This window comes from Canis lupus, chromosome 13 (genome assembly GCF_003254725.2).
Source record: "Canis lupus dingo isolate Sandy chromosome 13, ASM325472v2, whole genome shotgun sequence".
Taxonomy (NCBI): Eukaryota; Metazoa; Chordata; class Mammalia; order Carnivora; family Canidae; genus Canis; species Canis lupus.
In genome coordinates, this window is record NC_064255.1 from 40,186,430 (window position 1) to 40,211,619 (window position 25,190).

General features: G+C 45.0%; 1 protein-coding gene across 1 annotated transcript in view; it reads left to right on the forward strand.

Annotated features, from left to right (window-relative positions):
• Positions 1–25,190, forward strand: part of GRXCR1 (glutaredoxin and cysteine rich domain containing 1) — a 115,250-nt gene that overhangs the window by 43,404 nt on the left and 46,656 nt on the right. The window contains exon 2 of the mRNA XM_025451021.3: positions 22,405–22,647. Coding sequence (XP_025306806.3) covers positions 22,405–22,647 — 243 coding nt within the window. The remainder of the gene's footprint in view (positions 1–22,404; positions 22,648–25,190) is intronic.

The window sequence follows — 25,190 nt, forward strand, 5'->3', positions numbered from 1 at the left end:
CTACAAGGAGGAGGGGCTGGTGCTCTGAGAAAGGAAAAAGGAGAGCAAAGAGCAGATAACATGGGCTCCCCTGCCTTCACCCAAGTGAGACACAAGGAGATATGTAGCTGAACAGGGAGGAGGAGGAGGAGAATCCTGCCTTGGGTTTGACATGGAGCTTTAAAATCCACAGTACTGCTTAAAATATCTCAATGACACCGCTGCAAGTCAGAAAAGAGCAGAGACACCATGGGATCCTTAAGGACACCTCTTCTTCATGGTGAGACTTGACAAAGCACAGTTAGGGGCAGTTAATGGAAAAAAAAATAAAAAGTTTTATGTTCTGTTGAGACTCTGGAATATACCCATCCTATATATAGGATAGGGTACCATAGAGATTCCAAGGGGGCCACACGGTTTAGCATACCCTAAGTGCAATTTTGGTAATAGAGGTAACAAGCCATCCAAAGGGCAGAAGAGAGGCGCTGAACACTTTTGTAATGAGACAAATGGTAATTCAGCTTAACACCCTGCCTCTGCACCACACACACAGGGAGTCTCTCTCTCTCTCTTTTTTTTTTTTTTTTATGTCTGAACACATGGATTAGCACTTCTTTTCATAGAATTCATATAATTTTCTTGAGAATGTTAATCTAAAGAGAGGATTTTGAGGTTGACTCAAAGGAAGAAGTTCTCTCTCCATCTTAGCTCACAGTAAACTACACATTTTCCTAGTCCTGCACTCTCTCTATCACATGAGAGAGTTAATTTCTTTTTGCTTGACTTCTATTTTGTTTTTTTATTGAATACTTTCACTTACCTTTTCTCCATGTTTGTATTAGACCCGCAGTGTGAATAAACTTTTAATAAAATGAGAGCCTAAAAAAAAAAAAAAAGAAAAAAAAAGAAAATGAGAGCCTCATATATAACAGCTAAAACTAGTGCCTCGGACAGATTCACATGCAAATAGGGGCTTGGGTAGGAGATGAGTGGTGATGACAAGATCCCATCAATGAGCTATGAGGAAGCTCAGGAGCCTGGACAAAGATCATTCTTAGGTTAATGATACCTTTCTTTGAGATCTACTACATTTAGTTAAGAACATTTCCTCCTCAAGGATCTGAGTCTGGGATTGGGATTTTGAATGGAGACTAGGGTGGGAACGCCATACTCTAGGCCTCTGACGATAGGAGAAAATTCTTAAACAAGATGATTTTGGAATACTTGAAACCATACCTGCTCCGGAACATGTTAATGGAACACATATTTGTCATGCACCGTGTGTTCAACATTACATTTGGTAGGTTACCGCCAAGTGAAGGACTTATTATTATTATTATCATTATTTTTTGCTTCAAACAATTATGTAAAGGATGAGGCACACACATACATTCAGAGACACATAATCAGGAGCCAAATTAGCATTTTCTGTACTGAAGTATATGGATTTTATTTATTTATTTATTTATTTATTTATTTATTTATTTATTTATTTTATTTTTTTTTATATGGATTTCTAGTAGTAAGAGTTGGTTGGGAAAAACCAAACCAAATAAAAACTGGATGCTCTATGGAAACACATTTTGAAAAATGCTGAGGGATGTCATTGGACATTGTGCAGTCAGTGGCAAAATAAGCATCATAGACAAGTAGGAGGAAGAAAGACGAGAGAAATGGTTAGGGCCAGGAGAGATCAAGGAGAGCTTTGTGGGATAGTGTGCCTTCTGCTAGTCTTTGAAAGAGGGAGGGCTGGAGAGGATGGAGGAAGGAGGCATTTCCGATAGGTAGACACAAGCAAGTCTCAGAAATGAAACTCATCTCCAGACGAAGGGAGAGCAGCTGTGTATGAGCAGAGTTTGGGGCAAAGGAGTCTAAGATAGGGGCTGGACACATAATGAAGGGTAAATAGACTTTAGAGCGGTAGGAATGCCAGGCAGAAGCATCTGGAGTGACTAAGAAGAACATTAAAATTTATTTTAATTAAAGTTTTCCCTGAATAATCTGAATGCACTTTGTTATTTGGAAATCTGGTGTTTTTTTCCGATATTAACATGTGCTTCATGAAAAACTGTACGTTGGCCCCACAATGTGTCTTTACTCTAGGACTTCTCAGACTTTTTTTTTTTTTTTTCTTGGACTTCTCAGGCTTTTATGCTAAAGTGCACTGTGGCTCTTCCAGAGAGGAATGTAATATTTCGTTAAAAATCTCTCATTCTACTTTTCTGTTTTTCCTCTGGAAAGAATTTGTGATTTTGTGAAATTAAATTTGGAAAATGCTCTTCCAAGTATATTTTCTCATTCTTCTCTTGGATGAGGGGAAGCAGAACGAGAAGTATCCTTCTTTGGAGTGACTGTGTTTGTTTATCAAATAATAGAAATATTAAAAAAATTAAATTGTCATTTTGCTTTCTAACATCATTTTAATAAAGATTACAGTAACCTAATATGCTGATATTTGAGATCACATGCCAAGCTGAAAATTGGACTTTAATGAGGGAACAACATCCAATTCTTTAATTTTAATTAATAATTATCTGAGTTATAGCAAACTGTTAATATTTGAATTAATTTGTAAGTTTTTTCTTTCTGGTGTTAGATTTTTCATGTTTATTAACCTTTGCCTTTTAAAAATTAAGTGTTTTGTTTAGAATAGTTTTTGCAGAAAACTTGTCAGGATAATCCAGAGAGTTCCCATATATCCCACATCCAATTTCCTTTATTATTAACCCCTTAAATTTAGTGTAGTACATTTGCTACAATTAGTGAACCAATACTGAAACGTTATTATTAGCTAAAGTCCATAGTTTATTCAGATTTCCTCAGTGTTTACCTAATGTCCTTTTTCTGTTCCAGGATCCCATGTAAGATAACACAGTACATTTAGTTTCTCAGACTGTAATTGGTTTTGATGACTGATGATTTTGGGGAGTATTGCACAGATAAAGGATTTCAGTTGGGATTGTTTTCAACGTTTTCCTCACGATTAGAACGGGGTTATGTTTTGGGGAATGGAGAAACAAGGTAAAGCACCATTTTCATCATATCATGTAAAGGTACCCATTATCGACCTGACTTTTCAGGTCGAAGCTGCGGCAGTGCTTGTCAGGTTTCTCCACTATATACCCACTCTCTTTCCCTGCTTCTCCCACTGTACTCTTTACCCCATGCAGCCTTCCCTGAAGGATGGGGAATTAGCTCCAACTGCACTTCACAGGGGTCACTCTTCCCCCTCAGCCTGGTACAGCCTGGGGGGGGATCATTTTTAGTTCTTCACTGTGAGAACCTGTTGAGGTTCCTGGAAGTAAAACTCATGTAAGTGTGGAGATCCCCCCAAAACAGCAGCTCTTTGGACTTCCATGCTGTCATACAAGCCACATTTAGCCTCCAGCAGTTTATCAAAATTACTGTTTAAGTGTCCTATCCATTTATGGCACAAAGACTTTCATTCTAGGTAAGCAGAGCTCAGGATGCCCCTCTGAATACGTCTGTCTTTCTGGGTTTCAGGGTAGCATTTTGCCCTGCAACCCCAGTTCTTTGATGGGCCGCTCCAAAGTCAATGATATTAGTTTTGCTTTAACTTGTTGCAAAGATGGAAGTAACAACTTCCAAGCTTTAACAGGTTGGAGCAGAAACCAAAACTCTGAGCTATCAGATTTTAATATCAAATTTTATCTCCTTTGTTATTTTGGATCAAAATAAATGGTTAATTCTTATGCTCTGATTGCAGCTATAGTCCAGTCCAACAAATGGGTCAAGGAACAGTGCCTATTAGTTTCTAGAAATCTGTTCTAATTCTATTATTCTGATTATATGACTTTATTAACTTTCAGGTGACCTCGATCAAACACTTCTTTAATTTTAAAAATTATTTTTAGGTAATTTACTTTTTGTAGAAGTTTATTCATTCTTATTCTCTAGCTTGTTAATAACAACTCGTACTCTAAGCACAAAATGCTGGTTCAGTCATTTGGAGACATCAAAAGCAACTTTGATTATTTATTACTTATGGAGTAGAACATTAAATAATGTTAATGTATAAAATATTTCCTAATTTTCAAATATCACTTTTATCCTTCATTAAGTCTCTCTTTTTTAAGTCTCTTGATTAAGGTTTATAACTTGAATATTTAATCCATTTTAAAATTGATTAAGCCTGGTTTGCTCTATTGCAAGGTGCTGTTGCAATTCCTTTTTTTTTTTAAATAGTATTTTAGGCATTTATTAAAAATTAGACTTACAAAGGATTTTTTATGACATGGAGAACTGCTTCTGACAATACGTAGCATAAAACATATCAATTAAAAACCTAAATTAAAAATAAAATCTAAAGTATACAGTATGGTCTTGGAATTCAAAACACATAGAAATCTGACCAGAGAAAATATGCTGAAAATCAAGAATGGTGTGTTGTTTCCAGGGAGCAGTCTCACACGAGTAAAAACCGCTTCTTTGTTTTTTTTTTTTTTTTAATACGTAAAAAATAATCCAAAGTAAAATTAACATAATGTTATCACAAGACTTGAGGATAACATAAGGCAATTGTAGCACGAGAACAGAAGGATTAGCTTGGACAAGTTAAACTCTCTATGCTTCAATTTTCTTCTTGAAAGAGGTTATAACAACATACCCACCTCACTGAGTAATTATGGAGATTAAAATGAGTTACTATAACTGTCTTTTTAGCTAAGAGCCTGCCACAGAGTAAGAACCAGATAGATATTAATTTTTATTATCTTTGCTTTAAGGTGATTTTGCTTACCATTACTTGTTATTTTTAGAATTCCATATGGTTAAAGCTAAAAGATACTTGAAAAACTATGTAGTTCAGGGATCGTAAGTAGCTTGTGGGCTAAATTGGACTTTCAGAGATTTGGCTAACATGCGATTTTAAAATTTTTCCAATTCAAAAGTCTTTTTTTTTTTTTTTTTAAGATGGGCAATGAGAGAGAGGGGTGGACAGAGAGAGAGGGAGAGAGAGAATCCTAAAAGGCTCTGCACCCTATGCAGAGCTCAAGACAGAACTGGATCCCAGGACCCTGAGATAAGAACCTGAGGGGAAATCAAGAGTGAGATACTTACTGACTGAGCCACCCAGGCACCCCTATTCAAATGCCTTTTGAGAGGGCATACAACCCAGTCCTGATAATCCCCATTACTGCCTACCATCTTCTGTTATCATTTTGTTTCCCACACTTGCTTTACCTACTTAGCTCCTGAGAAACTCTTGACCTAGGCTAATCTTCTCATTTGATAGAGAGGCTAGTGAGTTCTGGAGGGATTATATAAAGACCCCAAAGTTCTGATCTGCAACTTCTGGTTCCTAGGTGAGTGTCATCCCCATTCCTCCACAGCTGCTGCTTCAGCTGGGATGGTTAGATCAAGTCCCTTTTTAAAAACAGTAGACCGAAGGGCCTCCAATGGACCAGTCATCTTATAATACACGTCAGTGGGGAGACTGTACATTCTTAAGGACAAAATGATCTTCACATTCAAAACCAAAACCGAAAGCTAAACAAAACAAAACAAACAGATGTAAGGTACGTCGCAATGTCCTTTTTCCCTTTTTGAAGTGAGAAACATGGGGCAAGCTAGGAAACCATCAAGAAGCTTTATTTTTTTTCTTCCTTTTTATTAACTTGGCTTCTCCTGTAAACTAAAATTTGAGCACATCATTTGAAAATCTGCTCCCAAGGTTTTCAATGCACAGCCTGTTCTTGAGCTGCCCTTAAAGGAGGGAGTAAAAGAAACAGACTCATAAGTACAGACAACGAACTCACGGTTGCCAAAGGGGAGAAGGGAGGGGAAAAGGTGAAACAGGTGAAGGGTTAAGGTTAAAGGGTACAAACTTCCAGTTATAAAATAAATAAGATGAAAATTCAGCAAAGGGAATATAGTCAACATTGTAGTAAGTTTGTAGGATGACAGAAGACAACTACACTTAACCGTGGTAGGCGTTTCGTGGGGTACATCATTGTTGAACCACTGGATTGTAGACCTGAAACCAAACTGTATGTCAACTGTACTTCAATTAAAAAATATAAAGTTCTGGGGCAGCTGGGTGGCTCAGTCATTAAGTATCTGCTCAGGTCATGATCCCAGGGTCTTGGGATGGAGCCCAAGTAGGGGTCCCTGCTCCCTGGGGAGTCTGTTGCTCCCTCTCCCTTTGTCCCTCCCTGCTGTGCTCCCCCACCACCCTGTGCACATTCTCTCTCTCTCTCTCTCTCTCTCAAATAAATAGGTAAGTAAATAAGTAAGTAAGTAAATAAATAAATAAATAAAATCTTATATATATAAAATTTTGTTTGTACTTTAGAGAAAAAAAGAGAGTCACGCTAAAGTTATGTGTGTAGGGCTGGAGCATCATGATTGGAAACTTCTGGTCATATGCCTGGTAACAGCAATGAAATCATGTCTATGAAATATAAGAGGAAGTAAAATGAAATCCTTAATTCTTTTTAAATTAATTATTATTATTATTATTTGAAATCCTTAATTCTGAATACTCTGGATCTGGTGAACTGGAAGCCACGGGAAGCGTATACAAGCAGAAAAGTCGGGAACAGTTGAGGTTTATGTGAAATGAGATGAATGTTGTAACAAGGATTCGGACTTCTACATGAGATTTCACTGTCCTCTGTCCCATTTCCTTCACAAAATCAGGAGAGGAAGTAAGACAGTGTAGGCACTCGAACCCGACTCACTGTCACCTCCAGGGGAGGCTTTAATTAGAGCTCTTCTCTCCAGAGAAAAGAGAAAAAATGAGAAAAGGGTGTCAGTCTCACGAGAATTAGGCCCATTTCCTATGAAACGTTTGTTTACTCTCAAGGGGGCACAGATAGAAAATGCTGTTTAAAAATTCTGCCTTGTGGGAAAACATCGAGAGACTTCAAGTGTCAGTGATGTGTAGTCTGGAGTGTGCATGAGAGTTGTCTGGGGCCCCTAGTGTGACAGGAAGCCGGGGGTGGGCCTGGGATCACGTCCTGGGGCTTGAGGCAGGGCACCTAAGGGCCTCGTGTAGACAAGATGTGATAATGCCTCTTGTTTCCTATACGAACTTCAGAAAATCTGATTTCCCCCCTCCTTTTTCCTTCCTTCCCTTCCTCCTTTTCTCCTTCCCTCTTTCTCTCCCTCCATCCGCTCACTCTCCCTCTCTTTTTCAATGTTCAACTTTTAGGAGCAGACAGTAATACAGAGATGGGGCACTTGCAGCCCGAACGTTGCCTTCAAGGCCTTCGCTATCGGTTTGTCAGTCAGGACGCCGCTCATGAGGGGCACAGGAGAGCACAGGCTGAGGGGTGCGGGGAGAACAGGAGGGTGCCTGAGGGTGAGAGGAGGCCACACAGCCCCCGGTGGGGCCCTGAGATGGGACAGATTAGCAGAAGGCGTTGCATTGTCGGTTTGGGAGGCAGACATTCTAGGGTTTGCTTCTGGCTTTCCACATCATAATGACATGGTTTAGGGCAAATCGTTGTCTGTCTCTGAGTCTCAGCTTCCTCTTCTTCCAAGGAAATAAAAACATTCACATTGCAGATTGCGGTGTGTGCGTGTGCGAGTCCATGTGATGCATGTGTGATCAGTAAGTTACTGGGAAGAAGATTTGAAGACTGTTGTGACGTTGCTAAAGAGGAGACATCACAGGGGATAGAAAAGGAGAACTAGACCGGTCAGTGAGGACTTAGTAGTCCAGGCACAAGGTGATGGGATGGGGGCGGTAGGAAGACATAGGATGTGAGAGAAAGTTATACGGCCACGACCACGGTAGAAACTGGTTTATGATCCGGTCTGATCAACAGAGAGGCCTGGATGGAAGGGGCCTTCAGGACCCAGTGGAAGGCGAACAGACCTAGGCCGAAGATGGAAGATAGGTGGAACATGGATTTGGGGAAAAGTCTGATTTTTAGACTTGCTGAGTTTGACGTTATGTCAGGATCTTATTTTTAAGATTAAAAAAAAAAAAGATTTCTATTTATTTGAGAGACAGAGAGAGAATGAGCAGGGAAGGGGGGGCAGAGGGGGAAAAGAGAGAGAAACCGACTCCCGTTGAGCTGGGAGCCCGATGTGGCTCCATCCCAGGGCCCTGGGATCATGACCTGAGCTGAAGGCAGGTGCTCAACCACTGAGTCCCCCAGGTGCCCCCACATCAGGATTTTTAAAAAGGAGAAGTTTGCTAGACTAGCTCAGGTGAGAAGAATGGAAAGGAAGTCTTGGCCTGGGAGCCAGGAGCAGGAAGGTGGTAGCTGAAGGCAGTCAAGTAAGCTAGTTCATCAAAGGAGAGGATTTTAGAAAAGATGTCAAAGATTCGAAGCTTCCATGTCGAGAAAGGCCAGTGGTTGGCAGCAGACCCTTGCACAACATGGCAACGCCATCCATCCTGTCCGAGCCTCGTGAGAGGTGGATGGTGTGGACGCAGGAGGGTTTACCTGTTTTATGGGGTGAGCAGGGATGGGAGCCACCACTCAGGTTTCATAGCTCCAAATTCAGAATTCCTAATGCTGTGAAGTCAAGAGAAGACATCAGCCAGACAGTCCTGCGGTGACAGAGGAATGTGGAAGGAGGCTGGGTCCCAAGCATGTGACACTGCTAAGGAGTCTGAGTTCCCCTGACAAGTTTATTTTTGGAAAGATGTTTATTTCTGGAGAGAAAAAATGTGATCACTGAGGCACCTTGAATCTGCTGAAATCCTGGGTGTGGAACAGTGTCTTTGGTTGGTCACGACAAACATGACCGAAGCAGAACACACAGGAAGGGGAGCCCATCTATGGACTCCTGTCAATAAACCATGGCCACGGCCACGGAGGAGCAGGAAACGAGGTGGAAATACTGTTGTGAACCTTTCCTTCTGTCTGCTTCCTTCCTCCCTCCTTCCTTCTCCACATTTGGGACCCTAAGCCTAGGTTATAGTCTCCTAGTTTGGGAACCAGAGATAAAGATTATTTCTTTCCCCAGGGCTGGCTGGGGGTTCAACGGTGGCCCGAAGGTTGGGATTTCTTCAGAGGGTGACTGTTTGCTTATAGACCTTTAAATACATTTTAGTAGGGGTGGGGTCCCCGGGATACTCAAGGGTGGAGCGTCGGCCTTGGGCTCAGGGCGTGACCCTGGGGTCCTGGGATCGAGTCCCACATCGGGTCCCCCGCAGGGAGCCTGCTTCTCCCTCTACCTGTGTCTCTGCCTCTCTCTCTGTCTGTGTCTCTCAGGAATAAATAAATAAAATCTTGAAAAAAAAATTTTAGTAGAAGCTGCCAGATAGGCGGTGGATGACGACCAAGGCAGCGGGCTAGCCCCTCCTCAGGCGTGGCTAGCACCTGCAAAGCATTGAGCCACAGCTTGGTGGAGACTAATGTAGAATAACTATGCTCCCTGTTCTGTTTTAAATGTGGTTAGCAAGTTTTTATCGTACCTCATGGATCATATATGTGGATACATGTATAGTAAGTACCACTTCATAGTCGGTATTTCCAAAATCATCATTGATTTGAAGGAAACTACATTATTTGATTTTAATTATAAATGCAAGTCTTTTGGTCTTTTTCTTCTCCATGTGTGGTTGAAAATAATACAATGAGGACAAGCGAAAGCGTCCTGTGATGATTAGTTGGAATGCATCCTGTTGCTACTGTGTGACACTCGGCCTTGGGCTCTTCGCCGGGCAACGTGGCTTCAATTTTTTTTAAAGATTTTATTTATTCATGAGAGATACACAGAGAGAGAGGCAGAGACACAGGCAGAAGGAGAAGGAGGTTCCCTGCAGGGAGCCTGGTGCGGGACTCGATCCCAGGACCCAAAGGTCACGGCCTGAGCTAACGGCAAAGGCTCAACCGCTGAGCCACCCAACGATCCCATACGTGGCTTCAATTTAATCAGAGAAAACCACTGTAAAATTATCGTATCCTGAGTCACATGCACCTACCACAATGACCAAGTAACAGCAGTAGCCTGCATTCCCACTTCGAGTATTTTGCGAATGGCAAATGTGTTATTATGTCATAAGCTTGTCAATGATGTAGAAAAATATCTACTGTAAAAATTTCCTTAAGTAACCATCAATTCAATGATAAAATAATAGGGTTTGGCTTCTTTTGGTTGACTTACTTTGGATTAAAAACCTTACTTTAGAGAGTTTTCTTTTTTCTTTATTTTCCCCATTTCGTGCTATATTGTGTCGTGACATTCTAGGGGGAATTTCATAAACTTTGGGATCTGATGGTCATAGGTTTAAATCTTGGTTTGTTCTTCAATAAACAACCATCTGCTTAGTGCCTCCTCCCATCATGCTCCAGATGTTCTACTACGGGAAGAGGATGCGAAATTAAATAACACAAACCCTTTGATCTTGGGAAGCTCGTAGTCTCTTGGTAAAGGAAGAGGGGATGGTGCAGGGTGAATGCTGGGGTGCAACAGATGGACAGCACGTATCCCATTGGAGGGAGGACGGGAAGAGGCTCCCTTAGAGATGCTGCTGGATGAGAATTGTGTCTGTTGAGAAGGGAGCGTGAACAACGGAGGAAAGTGTGCTCTAGGCATAAGGATGTCAGAAGAGAAAATCAGAGGCATTAAAGGACATGGCATGTTTTGGTAAAAAATGTTTTGCTCTGTTTGGGAGAACTTGGCACATAGTTGGAATTTATAGATATTAGTGAAATAAATAATCAGTGCACGACAAAGTAAGAGCCACATCATGAAGGGCTTGATGGTATCTGACCTTCATCCCGACCTACAATGGTTGTAGGAAGCCAGTGTTTATTATTATTTCATGTAAAGGAACGACATGATCAGATTCTTACATGCACTCTGGGGAACAGATGGCAAGGGTCTACTTGGGGGGCGTGGATACCCTCTGAGAGCCTTGTGTAATCCAGGTGAGGCATTGTGGGAACGTGAGTTAAAGCTGGGGGAGTGGGGACAGAGAGCAGGAGACAGGTTGGAAACCTATAAATAAAGAATTTATGAGGCTGCTCGATGTGTAGAGTGTGGGGGGCAGTGATGAGGGAAAGCTCTGGAGGAGTCAGGACTGTTCCAGGTCTCAAGCAACTGGCTCTGCAGGTGTAGTGGCGCCGATGAGGCCGGCTTCAGGCATTATGACTTCGAGCACAGAGGGTATATCCAAGGAGGTCCCTGAGCGTCCCATCTGGATTGTTGGGGTGAGGTCTGAGCTGAGGCTCTACCCCTGAGAGTTCATTCATCTTCAATTAGCTATTGAGCTTGGGGTGAGACCATCCACAGAGAAGACGGTGGACCAAGCTGAGAGCCCACGGGAACCAGAGTTCTTAGGGGCCGCAGGGCTCAAGCTGGACGCAGAGAGGGAATGCAAGGAAAATCTGGGGGGAAGGGTACTACCTATGCCAACACGAAAGGGTTTTTATGATTGTGTGTCTTGAGCAGGTTTGCAACCTCTCCGTGACTTTTTTTACCTGATCGGTGAAAACGGAATAATGGTATCTCGCCTTGTGTGTTGTGAGGTCTAGAGTGATGATAAATGCACCCATTTGACACAATGCCTGTGACATACAATTCATCAGTGACTATTCTTTTCTGTTTCCGGTATTGATCAGGTTACCGATAAAATTGTTCACAATAAAATCTTTTACTCAGAGGAACTTAATTGTTTGGTTCAATGATTTGTTCATATTGTTTGTCCCCTGATAATGGAATCTCCAAAATTCAATAATCAGCTCCAGTTAGGAGCTCTGGTGTCAAAGCAAGCAGTGTCTGTTGAAGAACATTTCCAGAGGTTATTTTCTTCCTTCTGATAATACTGGGATTTCGTCTTATTTAAAAACACCTGCATTTCTTTATTTGATATGCAATCAACATCAAGTGAACTTCCTTTACAAAATTACTCTGGTCATCCCAGACAGTATGGCATATACTGGAAAAAACCCAGGGCTTGTAAGGCTTTGAGCATTATTCTTCACGTCTGCTTCTGCGGACTTCATGTGCCTTGCAATTTAGTCGCTTTTATGAAAGCAACCTAATTTGGGGAAATTTGAGAAGAAATGGAAAGGCAACATGTTCTTGCCTTTGAAATCTTACGTTTATTTGTTTATTCTCTCTGAAGCTGAACTGAACAATTAGCTCGATGCTTTTGTGGAGAACACAGACAAATTGAGCCTCTGGCTTCACGCAGAAATTTCAAACATTTTCATTTGTGTTTTCCTTTTCATGCAACACAAAGTACCTGCCGCATTTGGTCATGCCTAGTGTCTGGCTCTCAGAAGAGTTTCTAAGGCTTGTTTGGAGGAAGTGAAGCGTATTTCTAGGTAAGAAGTAGAAAAGACAGATAAAACACCCTGGGTCGATAAAGGGATAAACGTCAGGCAAATCTATTATTATTATTATTATTATTATTATTATTATTATTATTATTTTAATTTACTTGCTTCTTTTTAAATACTCTTTCTATTTCTCTCGTGGCAACTTGGAGAAAGTTCTACTCAGAAGTAATTGCATTGAAGGTCTTAGAAGAACGATGTGTTTCACGCCTACCTTGCTGGAATTGCTTTATTTTGCATTTATAAAGCAAGCTGACAGGCACAATGAGGAAGAAGTAGCTCAATAACTGGAGGCTTGGGTCTATTCTTGACATTGCCACACCTTTGTTCAGTTGGACTAGATGATCCCCAGTTTCCTTATTAGGATTGTGTAACTTGAAGTCTCTTTATTCCTATAGCTATGATCTGGTACCTTAATATCTGTCTGTCTATGGCGGGCAAAGTCATGGAATCTGCCCCCAGCCCCGCCAAAGGGGTCTCTGTCCCAATTCCCGGAAACTGTAAGTTACCTTATAGAAAAAAGGACTTTGAGGATGTGATTAAGTTAGAGATCTTGAGGTGGGAAGATTATCCTGGATTATTGGACGGGCCCAATGCCATCACATGGTCTTTACAACAGAGAGGCCCAAAGATGAGAGTCAGAGGGAGGAGATGTGGCAATGGATGGAGGAAGGGACCAGGATCTAAGGAATGCAGGTGACCCCTAGAAGCTGGAAAAGGGAAGCTAAGGGGTTTCCTCTGGAGCCTTAGTGGGGAGCATATTCATTGCCGACACCGTGATTTATTCCCAGTCCCATTTGGTGCTTCTGACTTTCAGAATAGCAAGGCAATGCAGGTTTACTGTTTCAAGGAGTTTGGTATTTGCTAATACCAAATTATTAATTTAATAATTTTAATTAATTAATTAATTTAATTAAATTACATTTAATTCCCTAATTCCCTAGGGAACTAGTACACGATGGATCTAAATCTATCTATCTATCTATCTATCTATCTATCTATCTATCTATCTATCTACACATGAAACTTTAGGCGTCATAGATTCTGTATCTGTCCCTCTAATTTCTTGTTTTCTACCAGATGAGATGGGGTATAGACACATCTAGACAGAGTCAGTGCATGACCAATAGGAGCATATAAAGACTTGAGTTCTAGGAGTCACTCAGATCAAATCCTGGCGCCATCATTTGCTAGTTGTCTGACTTTGGGCTTGTCGCATACTTCTCTGTGCCTCAGTTTCCTCCCCCGAAGATTTGGGATAATAGAGTGCCCATGTTCCTTATAGAATTGAAGGACTCGGTGCTCATAAAATACAGATATCAGCTTCACCCGGCAACTTCCGAGCTTGCGGTAAGTGCTCTCCAGCAGTCTCTCTCCTGCATGCAGTGTTGGAATCCGGAGAAGAGCATGTGTAGGTGAGGTTGGAATCGTGACAACCAGACTCGTCACGTGGACTTAAGAGTTAAACCCGGAAACCAGAGCAAGAGTCAGGAGTAAGGATTTGCCCGAGGCTGGGTCCCATTTTCGGTACTTCTGAGTTTTCACTGCCTTTGTTGCACGTGGTTCTCAGTCTATTCTGGGAATTCCACAGAGGCCAGGATCACGTCTTTTTGTCACACGTGTATGTATGAAACCATCAGGCTGCGAAAGTTGCAGGTATTTCAACCTCTAAAGTAGATTCTTATCACATTGAAACCCACTAAAAGAGGTTGACATCACTAGCTGATTATTCAGGCAATTTCTTTGATGGAGAGAATTGAGGAAGAGTTTAATCTTATATCGTGTAGTTTTTATCCATGATTCGTATATATTTGGGAGAACGGAAGGGAAAGGGCATCTGTATCTTTTAAGAAAGAGCTCCGGGATTTTATGATGTAAGAAGGTGAAAGGCGTGAGGAAAATGGTCAGGGCATGACTATGGAACCAGTTATAACTCTGATCTTCTTGTTCAACATTTTAATTCCTTTTCTTCTGGTTTTAGAACCTTAATTTTTCATCGGATAAGAGAGAAGGTATGTTTCTTCAATGTCTCCTTTTGCAGGATGTTCCTAATCCACTTGCTGCCTGGCTTTTCACTGTTGTAGGCACATCACGGTGGGAATGGATGCTCCCGACTGTGATGATGATCCGGACACTCGCCTTGACGTTAGTATTATCCTCCGAGTTGAGCGGAATAGCAAATGCCGATGAATCCTATTTGCGGCGCTGTCTGTAGAAACCAAAATATTCCTATTGGGGGAGACGTTTTTGTTTGTTGGTAGGAAGGTGGTTTCCGTTAGAGGCCACTCCCTCTTCTCCCAGCTGCTGACCAGGCAGTGATGAGCGCTGCTGTTCTGAAAGTATAATTTACGGTGTGTCTCCAGGCGTATTTTATGCATGACCCTACAACTCCTTTGTGAGCCGCGTTACAGTCATTCCCATCTTAGAGAAGAGAAAACCTAGTTCCAGAAAAGTAAACTGGTTTCCCCAAGTTCCTACAGCTGCTCCAAGCATGGGCTTCAGATGAGTTTTCTTTACATGTTGCTTCTTTATCTGTGGCTTCCCCCCAAAAGTTGACTCAAGTAAGTAAACCGTGAACCTCAGTTTCCCTCCATTTAAGGTGTGTGTACAGACTCAGGAGACTAGATGCAGCATCACAGACTCAGATCAGAAGGGGAAATGCAGCAATCTTAATGCAAGAAATTGTTTAGATGGGAGGGAATGGTTATTAGGTGTGGCTTCAAGAGAGATGTGCCCCTAAGGGCGGGGAGGGGGTAGCTGCCACCAAGCTTCAGTCACTGTTTTTGCCCAGAAATGCAACAGAACCAGTGTTGTCAGATTCTGTTGTTTCAAGAACAGACAAAACCCCAGATTTTCAAGGGAAATCTCCCTGTGCGTGATGAGGGCTACGTCGGCAGAGCTATGGCCTTTTTTTCTGAGGTCTCTACGGTGGGAGCGTGGGGCGCCTTCGTTTTCATTAACTCAGATGGGCTGTAAAATCAACATTGCTTCCGTTTAACTTTTTGGAAAAATCTTTGTTGTTTGTGTGGTATGGAGAATTCATCAGGTTCATTGACTTTTCAATTAATGTCTGGGCCAACTCAATAATTGATTGGGACAAATAGATAATCCCTAAGATAGCACTGGAAATTCCATTTATTTACATGATCTTAGAGTATTAAAAACCCAGAAAACACTTTCTCCACAAATCCTTGCGTGCAACGACTGTGCTCACGCATTTCTTTTCATGCCCCCCGCGGAGTACTGGAAGTTAGAAAAGGAGAAATTGTATGGCACCTGAGATATGTGCTCCACTTTGTTGTTTCCACTCTTAGAATGGATGGCGCATCCACACAAGTGTAAATGGTGATCTAAGTCATCGAAGAGACTTACTGTTTGGTCGCTGTGTAATTATGAGGTTTAACTTGGCCATCGGAGCTTACGAGGTTGATGGCTTGTGTAGATTTGGACCTGGCGGTCTTATAGGACGGGTGAGCAAAATGCCCTCCACCAGCCAAAGGAGGCATGAGACTGGAGAAAAAGCCTCATCAGTCCAACTTGATAAGAAAAGGTTTTTTAAGGGGCCTACGGACAGAAGTCTTGGGCTGCTGCGAGAGTAGATCTCCACAAGCCCACATCCCATAAAAACCTGCTTTTGTAGCCGCAGGCTGGGAGTAATGGGGGGCAGTGGGGGGGACCACTGGGGGAAGTCTGAGGATAGTCGTGGGTCACAGTCCTAGCTCCAGGGCAGATCGAGGACAGCGTGCCTCTAGGGTATACTGTAGGGTCATTGTGCGGCTACACAGAGGAAGAATGTGGCGGGAGGGAGCTGTGCTCAAGAAGGCTCAGGTCACTGAGGGGTCGTCTGGGTCCCACAGTTGGCCCTAAGGACAGGACGTAGGGCTGCTGCTAGTGGGTGTCAGCAGCGTTTTATGGTAATGCTGATACCGATAATCAACAGGCGCCATGTAGCGAGTGTTCACTATGCAACGGGCTTCCCGCCAGGTAGGGTTTCTATTCATGAAATCATAGAGTCTCCCCACTAACCCTCATGCAGGAGGTGTGAGAGTCCCTATATTACAGATCAGAAAACTGAAATTTAAAGAGATTAAATGACCAGTCCAAGATTATCTGGTTATTAGGTGGCAGATTCAAACCAAGTTCTTATTCAATGTGTGGGAAAGAGGCCAGGAGGTATTTACTGAGCATCTGCTATGTGCCGGTTCGTGTTTTAGGTGCTTGGTCCTAATGAGCAAAACGAAGTTCCCGCTTTTGTTGGGGTCATATTTTTATTTAAGGGGGGAATAGGCGATAAACCAACAGCCAAACACAGTGCAGCGTCTAGCTGTACGAGGTAGTCCGAGGAAAGAGCTGGCTATGGAGATGGGGCCCATTTGGGGTGGGGGGACGTGGAGCCTGCGGTAGGATGGATGGATGGAAGCAGAGGGATGAGTAATGGAATTTCCAGGCCGTCCGTGTGACCCCGTGGTCCACCCCCCACTCCACTCTGGAACTGCGTGGCCCACCCGTGGTGGATTTAAGAGGGTTACCTGGTGTCTTCCCACGGCAGTGACTTAGGAGGCAGGCCCGGGTGAAAATTCTGGTTCCACTCCCTTTCCTCTGAGGTGTTGGGGCACCTCCAGTTCCTTCCAAGCTTTAGTTTCTTTACCTGAAAAATGTAGGTTATAAACCTCATATCACGAGAAACGAACGTCGCGCAGGTAAAGCCCCAGGAGCTACATATGTGCACAGGCATCAGGCAATGGCTACTAGGTAGGACACTTATTTTTAGAGTCTGTGTCTTAGGAAAGGGACGGGGACAGGGACACAGGGATGCCAAACCGCGTGCCCTTCGCAAGGCCCCACCGCCCGGCTCCGCGGCCCGAGCCCGGCCCTGACCAGGCCTCTGCTCCCAGGTACCTTCGACGGCCGTGCGGCTCGGGGCTGACGGCTGCACCTCTCGGGTTTCAGCTAGAGGAGAAAAGATCTCTGCGTCCTTCCCGTCTCAAAGGGATCTCCTCCGGGAGTCTAAACCTCACGTGGGGGCCTGGCTGAGTAAAGACGCAAACCTCCGAGTCACAAACCTGCAGGCCTCGGCGTTTGGGCCACAGACTCCCCGGGGGCCGGTGCAGCAGGCACAGCGCAGAGCCCTGCATCGGGGTCGGGTTCTCTGGATGGCTTGCTCTGACCTGGGTCACCGTGTTTAGGACACTCGCCTGCCGAGCCTGGTTTCTCGATGTGTAAGTGAAGCAGGACGCCCTGTGGGGCAGAGTGGGGGTGACGGGAAGGGAAAGGCGCCGGCACTGCAGCGGCCTTCCTACAAGGTCACTTTTCTATTTTGTGTTTTATTTCTGTTTAAGGCCTGAATTCCTGGGGGTGCCTGGAGGCCCCTCTTCCAGCAGGTGTCTCCCACCAGCATGACCCGGCAGGCCTGGGCCCAGGGGAGAGGTCCCCTGCAGGCCACAGCCTTGAGCTGTGTGCTCCTGCCCGCCTTTACCCTGCAGGCCACAGCCCCAGGACCTCCATGTGCTCCCACCCCCCTTCCCCTGCAGGTTACAGCCCAGGACCTCCATGTGCTCTCCACCCCCCCTTCCCCTGCAGGCCACAGCCCCAGGACCTCCATGTGCTCCCTGACCCCCTTCCGCTGCAGGCCGCAGCCCCAGACCTCCATGTCGTCCCCACCCGCCCTTCCCCTGCAGGTCACAGCCCCAGGACCTCCATGTGCTCTCCACTTGCCCTTCCCCTGCAGGCCGCAGCCCCAGGACTTCCATGTGCTCCCCGTGCCCCCTTCCCCTGCAGGTCACAGCCCCAGGACCTCCATGTGCTCTCCACTTGCCCTTCCCCTGCAGGCCGCAGCCCCAGGACCTCCATGTGCTCCCGTCCCCCTTCCCCTGCAGGTCACAGCCCCAGGACCTCCATGTGCTCTCCACTTGCCCTTCCCCTGCAGGCCACAGCCCCAGGACCTCCATGTGCTCCCGTACCCCCCTCCCCTGCGGGCTGCAGCCCCGGAGCTGTGTGCTCCCGGCCGATCCCCCACACACAGAGCGGCCCCCCTCCTCGGCTTGAACCCGTGTCTATGGGGTGAGCTGCAGCAGGCCACCCCGCCTGGGCCCCCGATGACCGGGGGTCAGCACCTGTCCGCAGCCCCTGCAGGACAGATGCGGGCTGCAGTTGCTCGGGTTGCTCCGGTCTCTGGGTCCTTGCTGGTGGTGGGCTCAGCCTTCGGGGCCCGGAGAGGTGGGGAGGCCCCCACTTAGCATAGGGGGGCTCGTACAAACCCACGGCCTGCGGCCCCAAGGGCTGCCCGCCAGATCACCAGCCCCACACCTCGCCAGCCCCATGGTAACCCCGGCAGGGACCAGAAGGACCACGAAACACTGAGGGGCTATTTTTAGATTTCTGGTCGGATGCTTTGAACAGATCTGTCGAGGGAAAGGAAATGAAATGCATGGAGAAAAGGATTTTTTTTCCCCCAAAGAATATCATCTAAATTCGTATTACCAAACTGGGAAAGACCTTGAGGCCTCCTTCAGCCTGCTACCTCTAGGCAGGTCTACTTCTAAGTCATACCAAGAGGTCGTTCAATAAGGTCTTTTTTTTTAGAACAGTTCACTGGCTTGGCAGCCCTGAGGGAGTCACTCATTTAGACCATGCTGATAATGACACTCCTGAGGCTTGTGCAGTGCACATCCTATGCAACTATCTGCACTGGTCCTACTTCACTTACTTTTTAAAAAATTTAAATTCCGCCCTTCTTCCTTAAAAACCTTCAGGAATTTCCCATTGCGCTGAAGTTAAAGCTCCTTAAAGTGGTTATCCAGACGCAGTGTACAGCGTGGCATTTCCCCCGCGCACCTGTCCAGATTCATTTAGTGCTACCCTAGTTCTCTTTCTCCGTGTTTTTATTTATTTATTTATTTATTTATTTATTTAAAGATTTTATTTATTTATTCATGATAGACACAGAGAGAGAAGCAGAGACACAGGCAGAGGGAGAAGCAGGCTCCATGCAGGGAGCCCGATGCGGGACTCGATCTCGGGACCCCAGGATCACACCCTCGGCCAAAGGCAGGTGCTAAACTGCTGAGCCACCCAGGGATCCCTTTCTCTGTGTTTTAGCAAAAGACCCTCAATCAGAGACTCAAACGTGCCATCTTCCTCCATCTCGAGATGTGTGCACTTGCCTGTAATACTTCTCCCCACGGTCTCTTACCTAATTAATTTCCCCAACCCTTTCTTGGTGACATATCGGAAATATCAGAAAACACTTTCTCGACCTTTGAAACAAGAAAAGGAACACACTCCAAGAGCCTCCCGTAACGACTTGTGCACTTTCTTTCCAGCTCTTAACTGTTTGTGAATCTAAATTTTTTTATGTGATTTTTTTTTTTTTTTTTAACAATGAGCTTCAGGTTGTGAGGGAATGATACTGCTTGCTCGCCCTTGTGTATCTGGGACCTGGCTCCAGGGTTAGCAAACATAGATGATTCTAGTAACTGAATGAATGACTGGCAGTTATTTTAAAGGGACACAATCCCGGTTTCTCTGTCATGTCAAGCTGTCAACGGGATTGCACGGGGGGCGCCTTACAATGTGATGTGCATCCAAAGTCCCCGGAGAACTTGTTAAAAATGCAGATTCTGATTCAGTCGCTCTAGGGCGAAGCCTGTCATTCTGCATTTCCAACACATACCTAAGTAGCACTGGGGCTTGGCTGTAGATTGGAATCCCTTCAGAAACTTAGAAAAAAAAAAGCCACAATTCTGAGATTTCACCCGTGGTGATTCTGGCTTAATTGTTCCGGACGTGGCTTGGGGTTGGGGGGATTTTTGAAAACTCCCCAGGTTAAAACCAAAACAACCAAAAAACTTCTCAGTGTCCTTCTAGTATCCGACACTCTTGGAGATCCACTCCTTCCAGGCGACGCTCAGCCTTAAGGGGAGGGATAGTTTTGTTACTCTTTGCATTAAACGGCGCCCACCACGGCTACCTGAGAGCCGCCCACTATCATTTTTACTATTATTTTTACATGTTTCAGAAACACAGCGCAGAGTGATTCCTGGCATTTGTTGCGTGCAAGGAGAGGATCCGTAGGGGTTGGCTAACGGGCCTTAGGCTTTCCACCTCTGCTCCTGGGGGATGTTGATGCCTTATCAAATATTTTAAAACATTATTTCCACTGATTTTTTTGTTTGTTTGTTTGTGTTTTTAATCTGAAAAGCCCCCCCGTGCCTAGTGGGATCTTTCGCACCGGCCGCGAGGGCAGCATACAAGGCGAGCCCAATGCCAGCTGTGGGCGCCACCTCCGTTACTCAGTCTCCTCAGCAAATCCATGGGGGGAGGGGGTTGCATTTTACAGATGACAAAACTGAGGCTTACGAGTTCACTGGCTTCCCTGACACACGCAGACGGCCAGCGGCACCGTCCAGGTGGACCTGAGGCTCCCTCTGCCCAGCGTTCGGTAGCAGGGTCTTGGCCAAACTTGTCCTTCAAACATATCGGCCCGCGTGGTCTCAACACATTTTTAACAAGGTGCGGCCATTTAGAAAAGGAAATTTCCCATAAACATCCAATTTCAATCTTATATTTAGAATAATTATGTCTATGAAAAGTAAAATAAAAAAATGAAATAATTGCGTCCGTCAATGCCGAGTAACACGCCTGCCGGCCTGAAGCTCAGTGACATTTTTCGCTTTCAGAGGACTCCCTACCTCTCACCGGTATCTCTTTTACTCCTGGCCTGGCCCTACATTTATGGCACCTATTTGGCCCCTCCAGGTCGCTGGGTTTTCAGCTCAGCCTCTGAACCCTATTGAGGGAAGGAATATATTTTATCATCAGGAAAAAGAAAAATGAGCTTTTTCTTAGTGAGATGGGGATGCTGGCACTGCCACCTTTATGACTTAGGGCTTTTAGGACTCTGTAGCTCTGCATCTGATGAGCTGATTTCTTTGAATACAGAGCAGTAGAGCTTAGTATCCTACCTTCCGAGATCCTACCTTCCGAGTCTAGTATTTCGCTCTCCGGGGTGGTTTCCAGTCAACGTTTTGACTTCAAAGGGGTTTGTAAGTTGGGTGGTTGTGTGGCAACAACCATAGCCCCAGAGAAACTCCTGTGTCCCTTGGCCTCATGGCATCTTGTATTCCACTCGGTTTCCTTCGAGGAAGAGTGTGATGGGGAAGACGAGGAGCTTCCTTGATGGGCAGGTTGTCCCAGGAGTGTGGCCGCCGACTTCCGACGTAGCAGGACCTAGAGAGAGCAAGACTCACCCGAGGAGACCTCTCCTTGCTTTAGAGAGGTGCTTGCCTCTGGTGCAGGGAGCCTGTCTCCTTGCTTCCTTTCCAGGCCTGGCTCCGGCCCCACTGCCCGCTATGGTGCTGGTGTCTCTGCATCCCCGCGAGTCATTCAGTCTTTGCGGAGCCTCCTCATGGAAGGTTGGAGCCCGGTCACTCCACAGGCTGCGTGCATGTCCGCTGTGCTGCTGAGGCCTCACAACAGTCCTCTGATACACGCCGTGTTATTCCCGGGCAGTTGTGGCCCGTGGACAAGGAGAAGGATTTTCAAATGGTTAAATGCAAACTGTGACTGTTGTGTCACATATTTTACTTGGGTTTACGAGGCCTATTTAGTAATGGAACAATGTGTACAAAACATGGGAAAGATAATCCAGCCGCTCTGTATTGTACCATATGGTATGCCACGTGAGATGTCATTGATTTTAAGATATGCCATTATTATTATTACTTTTTTTTTTAGATTTTATTTATTTATTCATGAGAGACACATAGACAGGCAGAGAGAGAAGCAGGCTCCCTGCAGGGAGCCCAATGCAGGACTCAATCCCAAGACCCCAGGGTCACACCCTGGGCCGAGGGCAGATGCTCAACCACTGAGCCCTCCAGGAGCCCCCAGATATGCCATTATTTGATATGCCACTGAGAACAGAAAAAACACTGTCAAGTAAATTATGTCATTTAAATCACGTTGACTGTTATCCCCTTCTCAAGGACAGATTTTTCTGACATAAAACAGGTCTTAGAACTGACAAATACGGCTCTTTAACTTTTATTGTATGCCTCTAATGTAGAAGACACTTACTAAAATGTTAATTGTCTCTCAGATGATAAGACGTAAGAAAGCAACTGCAAATGTTTACACTACAATCTTCTTCCTTCAGCAACCATCAGCTGACCTAGAATTTGACCGTGTGGTGATTTATACCACTTGCCTTCGTGTGGTACGGACAACCTTCGAAAGATGCGAACTGGTTAGAAAGATCTTCCAGAACCATCGAGTAAAATTTGAGGAGAAAAACATAGCTCTGAATGGTGACTATGGAAAAGAGTTAGATGAGCGGTGCCGGCGTGTCTCGGAAGCCCCTTCCCTCCCCGTTGTGTTCATCGATGGCCATTACCTTGGGGTAAGTACTCTACTAAGGAAAATCTCCTTTTTATTGAACCCGACCAGTGCTGTTAGAAATCTATAAGCCTATGACGAGGCCAATTGCAATATAATTCCCAGGACATTTGCTATTTTTTGGAGTTCAAAGCAAAGGGATGGAAGCACTTATTTCTAGCCCAAATGATGTGTTGCTAACAGCGTTCATCCTCACAGAAGCATGGTGAGATAAAATCAGCATGAAATTGCCTTTTTTAATAGAAAGACATTTTTCACATGTTCAGTTGACTTGAGCTTCACATTATGAAGTTTGATGTGAGAAATAAAAACTATTTTTTAGTGCACACGAGAAAAATGGAATATTTATAAGATACGCATTTGTGAATTCTCTTACTCCCGTCATCCAACACTCAGCTTCCTACCTAAGGAAACCAAGGTGGCAGTCCCAAGGCAAAATCAATAAGAAATGGGGCCCGGAGCCAGAATTTTAACTGCTTGTTGTTTAAAATTATTCTAGATTTTTGTAATTTGGTAGTGTGAGGCCCAAATCCAGGCCTGTGTAAGCAGGGGAAGCTCCCAGAGCAGCGAGGAAACAGGACTGCCTCATTTCTCTTTGAATAATACTGTTGGCAGAATGAACCCCCATTGATCTCCCAACACACTCAGTGGCTACGAAGCCCTAGAAGAGGGCCCTGGAGGACGCACGTGAGGAAGGGTGAGCACACAGAGCCCAGGGACGCTGGTGTTCGAGGGGGCAAGGCCAGCTCCCCCAGGTCACTTATCAGAGAAAAAAGAGCTGCCTCTCAAATGGCAGATGGGTATTTGGATCTTGGCTTTGTTTTGCATTTGGTCTTGACTTGCAGCTTTCGGGGGAGGCCAGAAAACAATCCAGAGCAGGACGTGCTCCCGTTGTGTTAGAGGGCGACTGTTCTGCTCTCCTGAGTGGAGCCATCGCTGTTAGAGGCAGCCTGTCATCGGAGGGAGAGATAGAGGCACAGAGGCCAGGACCACTGGTGATGCCTTCTGCAGCCTCCCTTTGAGCTTGAGCTGGACACAGACTATGTTCTGAAGCCGACGGATTTTGATGTGAAGCTTCGAGCCTCTTTTATTATATATCCGCAGGTACCCCCAGGTCCCAGAAAGCTACAACAGTGGCAGTGGTGATGATGACAGACTCATGATGATAGTAGCAATAACGTCATGCGCTCCGCTTTACACCCTCATGTCCTCGAGTCCCCAGGACGGCCTTAGGGAGCAGCTCTCTGCTCCACCGGTCAGGAGGCAAGGCAGCCTTGTTCCTCGTTCCCACTCTGATACTTGCGTGGGATCCTGGGCAAATTCATAAATCACTCTGTGCCTTGGTTCTCTCGTTTGCGAAAGGAGCGCGATAATAGCGCTACTTCCACAGACTGATTGTGAGGACTTCACCACATATACCATGTAGAGAAGTGCTCCATTCCTGTGCCTGGAACAAAGTGGGTCTTTAATGAACAGTAACAACTGTTCTCCTTGTTTCGCCAAAGACAACATGAATCACTTTGTTCCAGGTCGCGTTAGCTGTCAAGTGATGGGCCTGGGATTCAAAGCTGGTTCTGTCCCACCCCCCGGATCTCCACTCTTTGTCATCATCTCAGAGAAAGGGATCTCAGATACGTTGCTGATATGGTCTTAAAATCTGAGACATGGTTGGGCGTAGAGTGCTCATAGACGTTCGGGTCCATGAGTGATGCTGTGTTGTCCTCTCACATTCTTTCCTTCTCTCCCTGGGACATTTCTTCCACCAGGAAAGGATCTGATAGACTCACCTGCACCGGGGACAAATCACTGATAAGGGCTGTGCTCATTTGCCCTTGAACTCCGGAAGAATTCTTCTGATGATATAAGATAGTTCCCATCATGGAATTCTAATCTCTGTGAAACTGCCCAACCAAATGTAGTGGGTGACGAGGGGGTAATGTGTTTGGGCCTTAGCTGATACACGGCTTCTGACCACACTTCCCTTCTTTCTGCTTCAAGACAGTCTAACAGGCAGTAGTGATATTTTTCTTCCCGTCTGATGGATAGAGGGAGAGCGCCACAGACTGGGAGGTGGGGTGCGGATTCATTCTTCTTGTCTCCATGATTACTTTTTTAGCACACCTTGGCCTAGAGAAGGAAGGACCACACAGGTGCTACCGTGTGGCTTCTGCAATTTGAAGCTAATGCCTCAAATCTGGGAAAGAGACCAGAGATGGAGATTTTTCTTTTTCTCTTTTTTTTTTTCCTTGTGAAAGGAGAATTGCTTCTAAATCTATAATGTGAAATGGAGGTAAACACTCCTGACAACGACGTCTACAACAATTTCCCCCCTTACTACAGAAGTGCTTTTCTTTACATCCCCGTGTAGGGTTGTAAAGGGTTAGAATACATCGCTGGAATCGCAGAGCCTTTCCCCTGCAGTATCCATTCATCTGAAATGGAAGGATGCCCTCTGCTGGGTTTTGGCACATGTTGAAGCATAATTTTTAGGAAGGAACAGAAGCTGGTGATGTTGGTAATTTCCTTAACATCTGTGGTGTTTTAAAC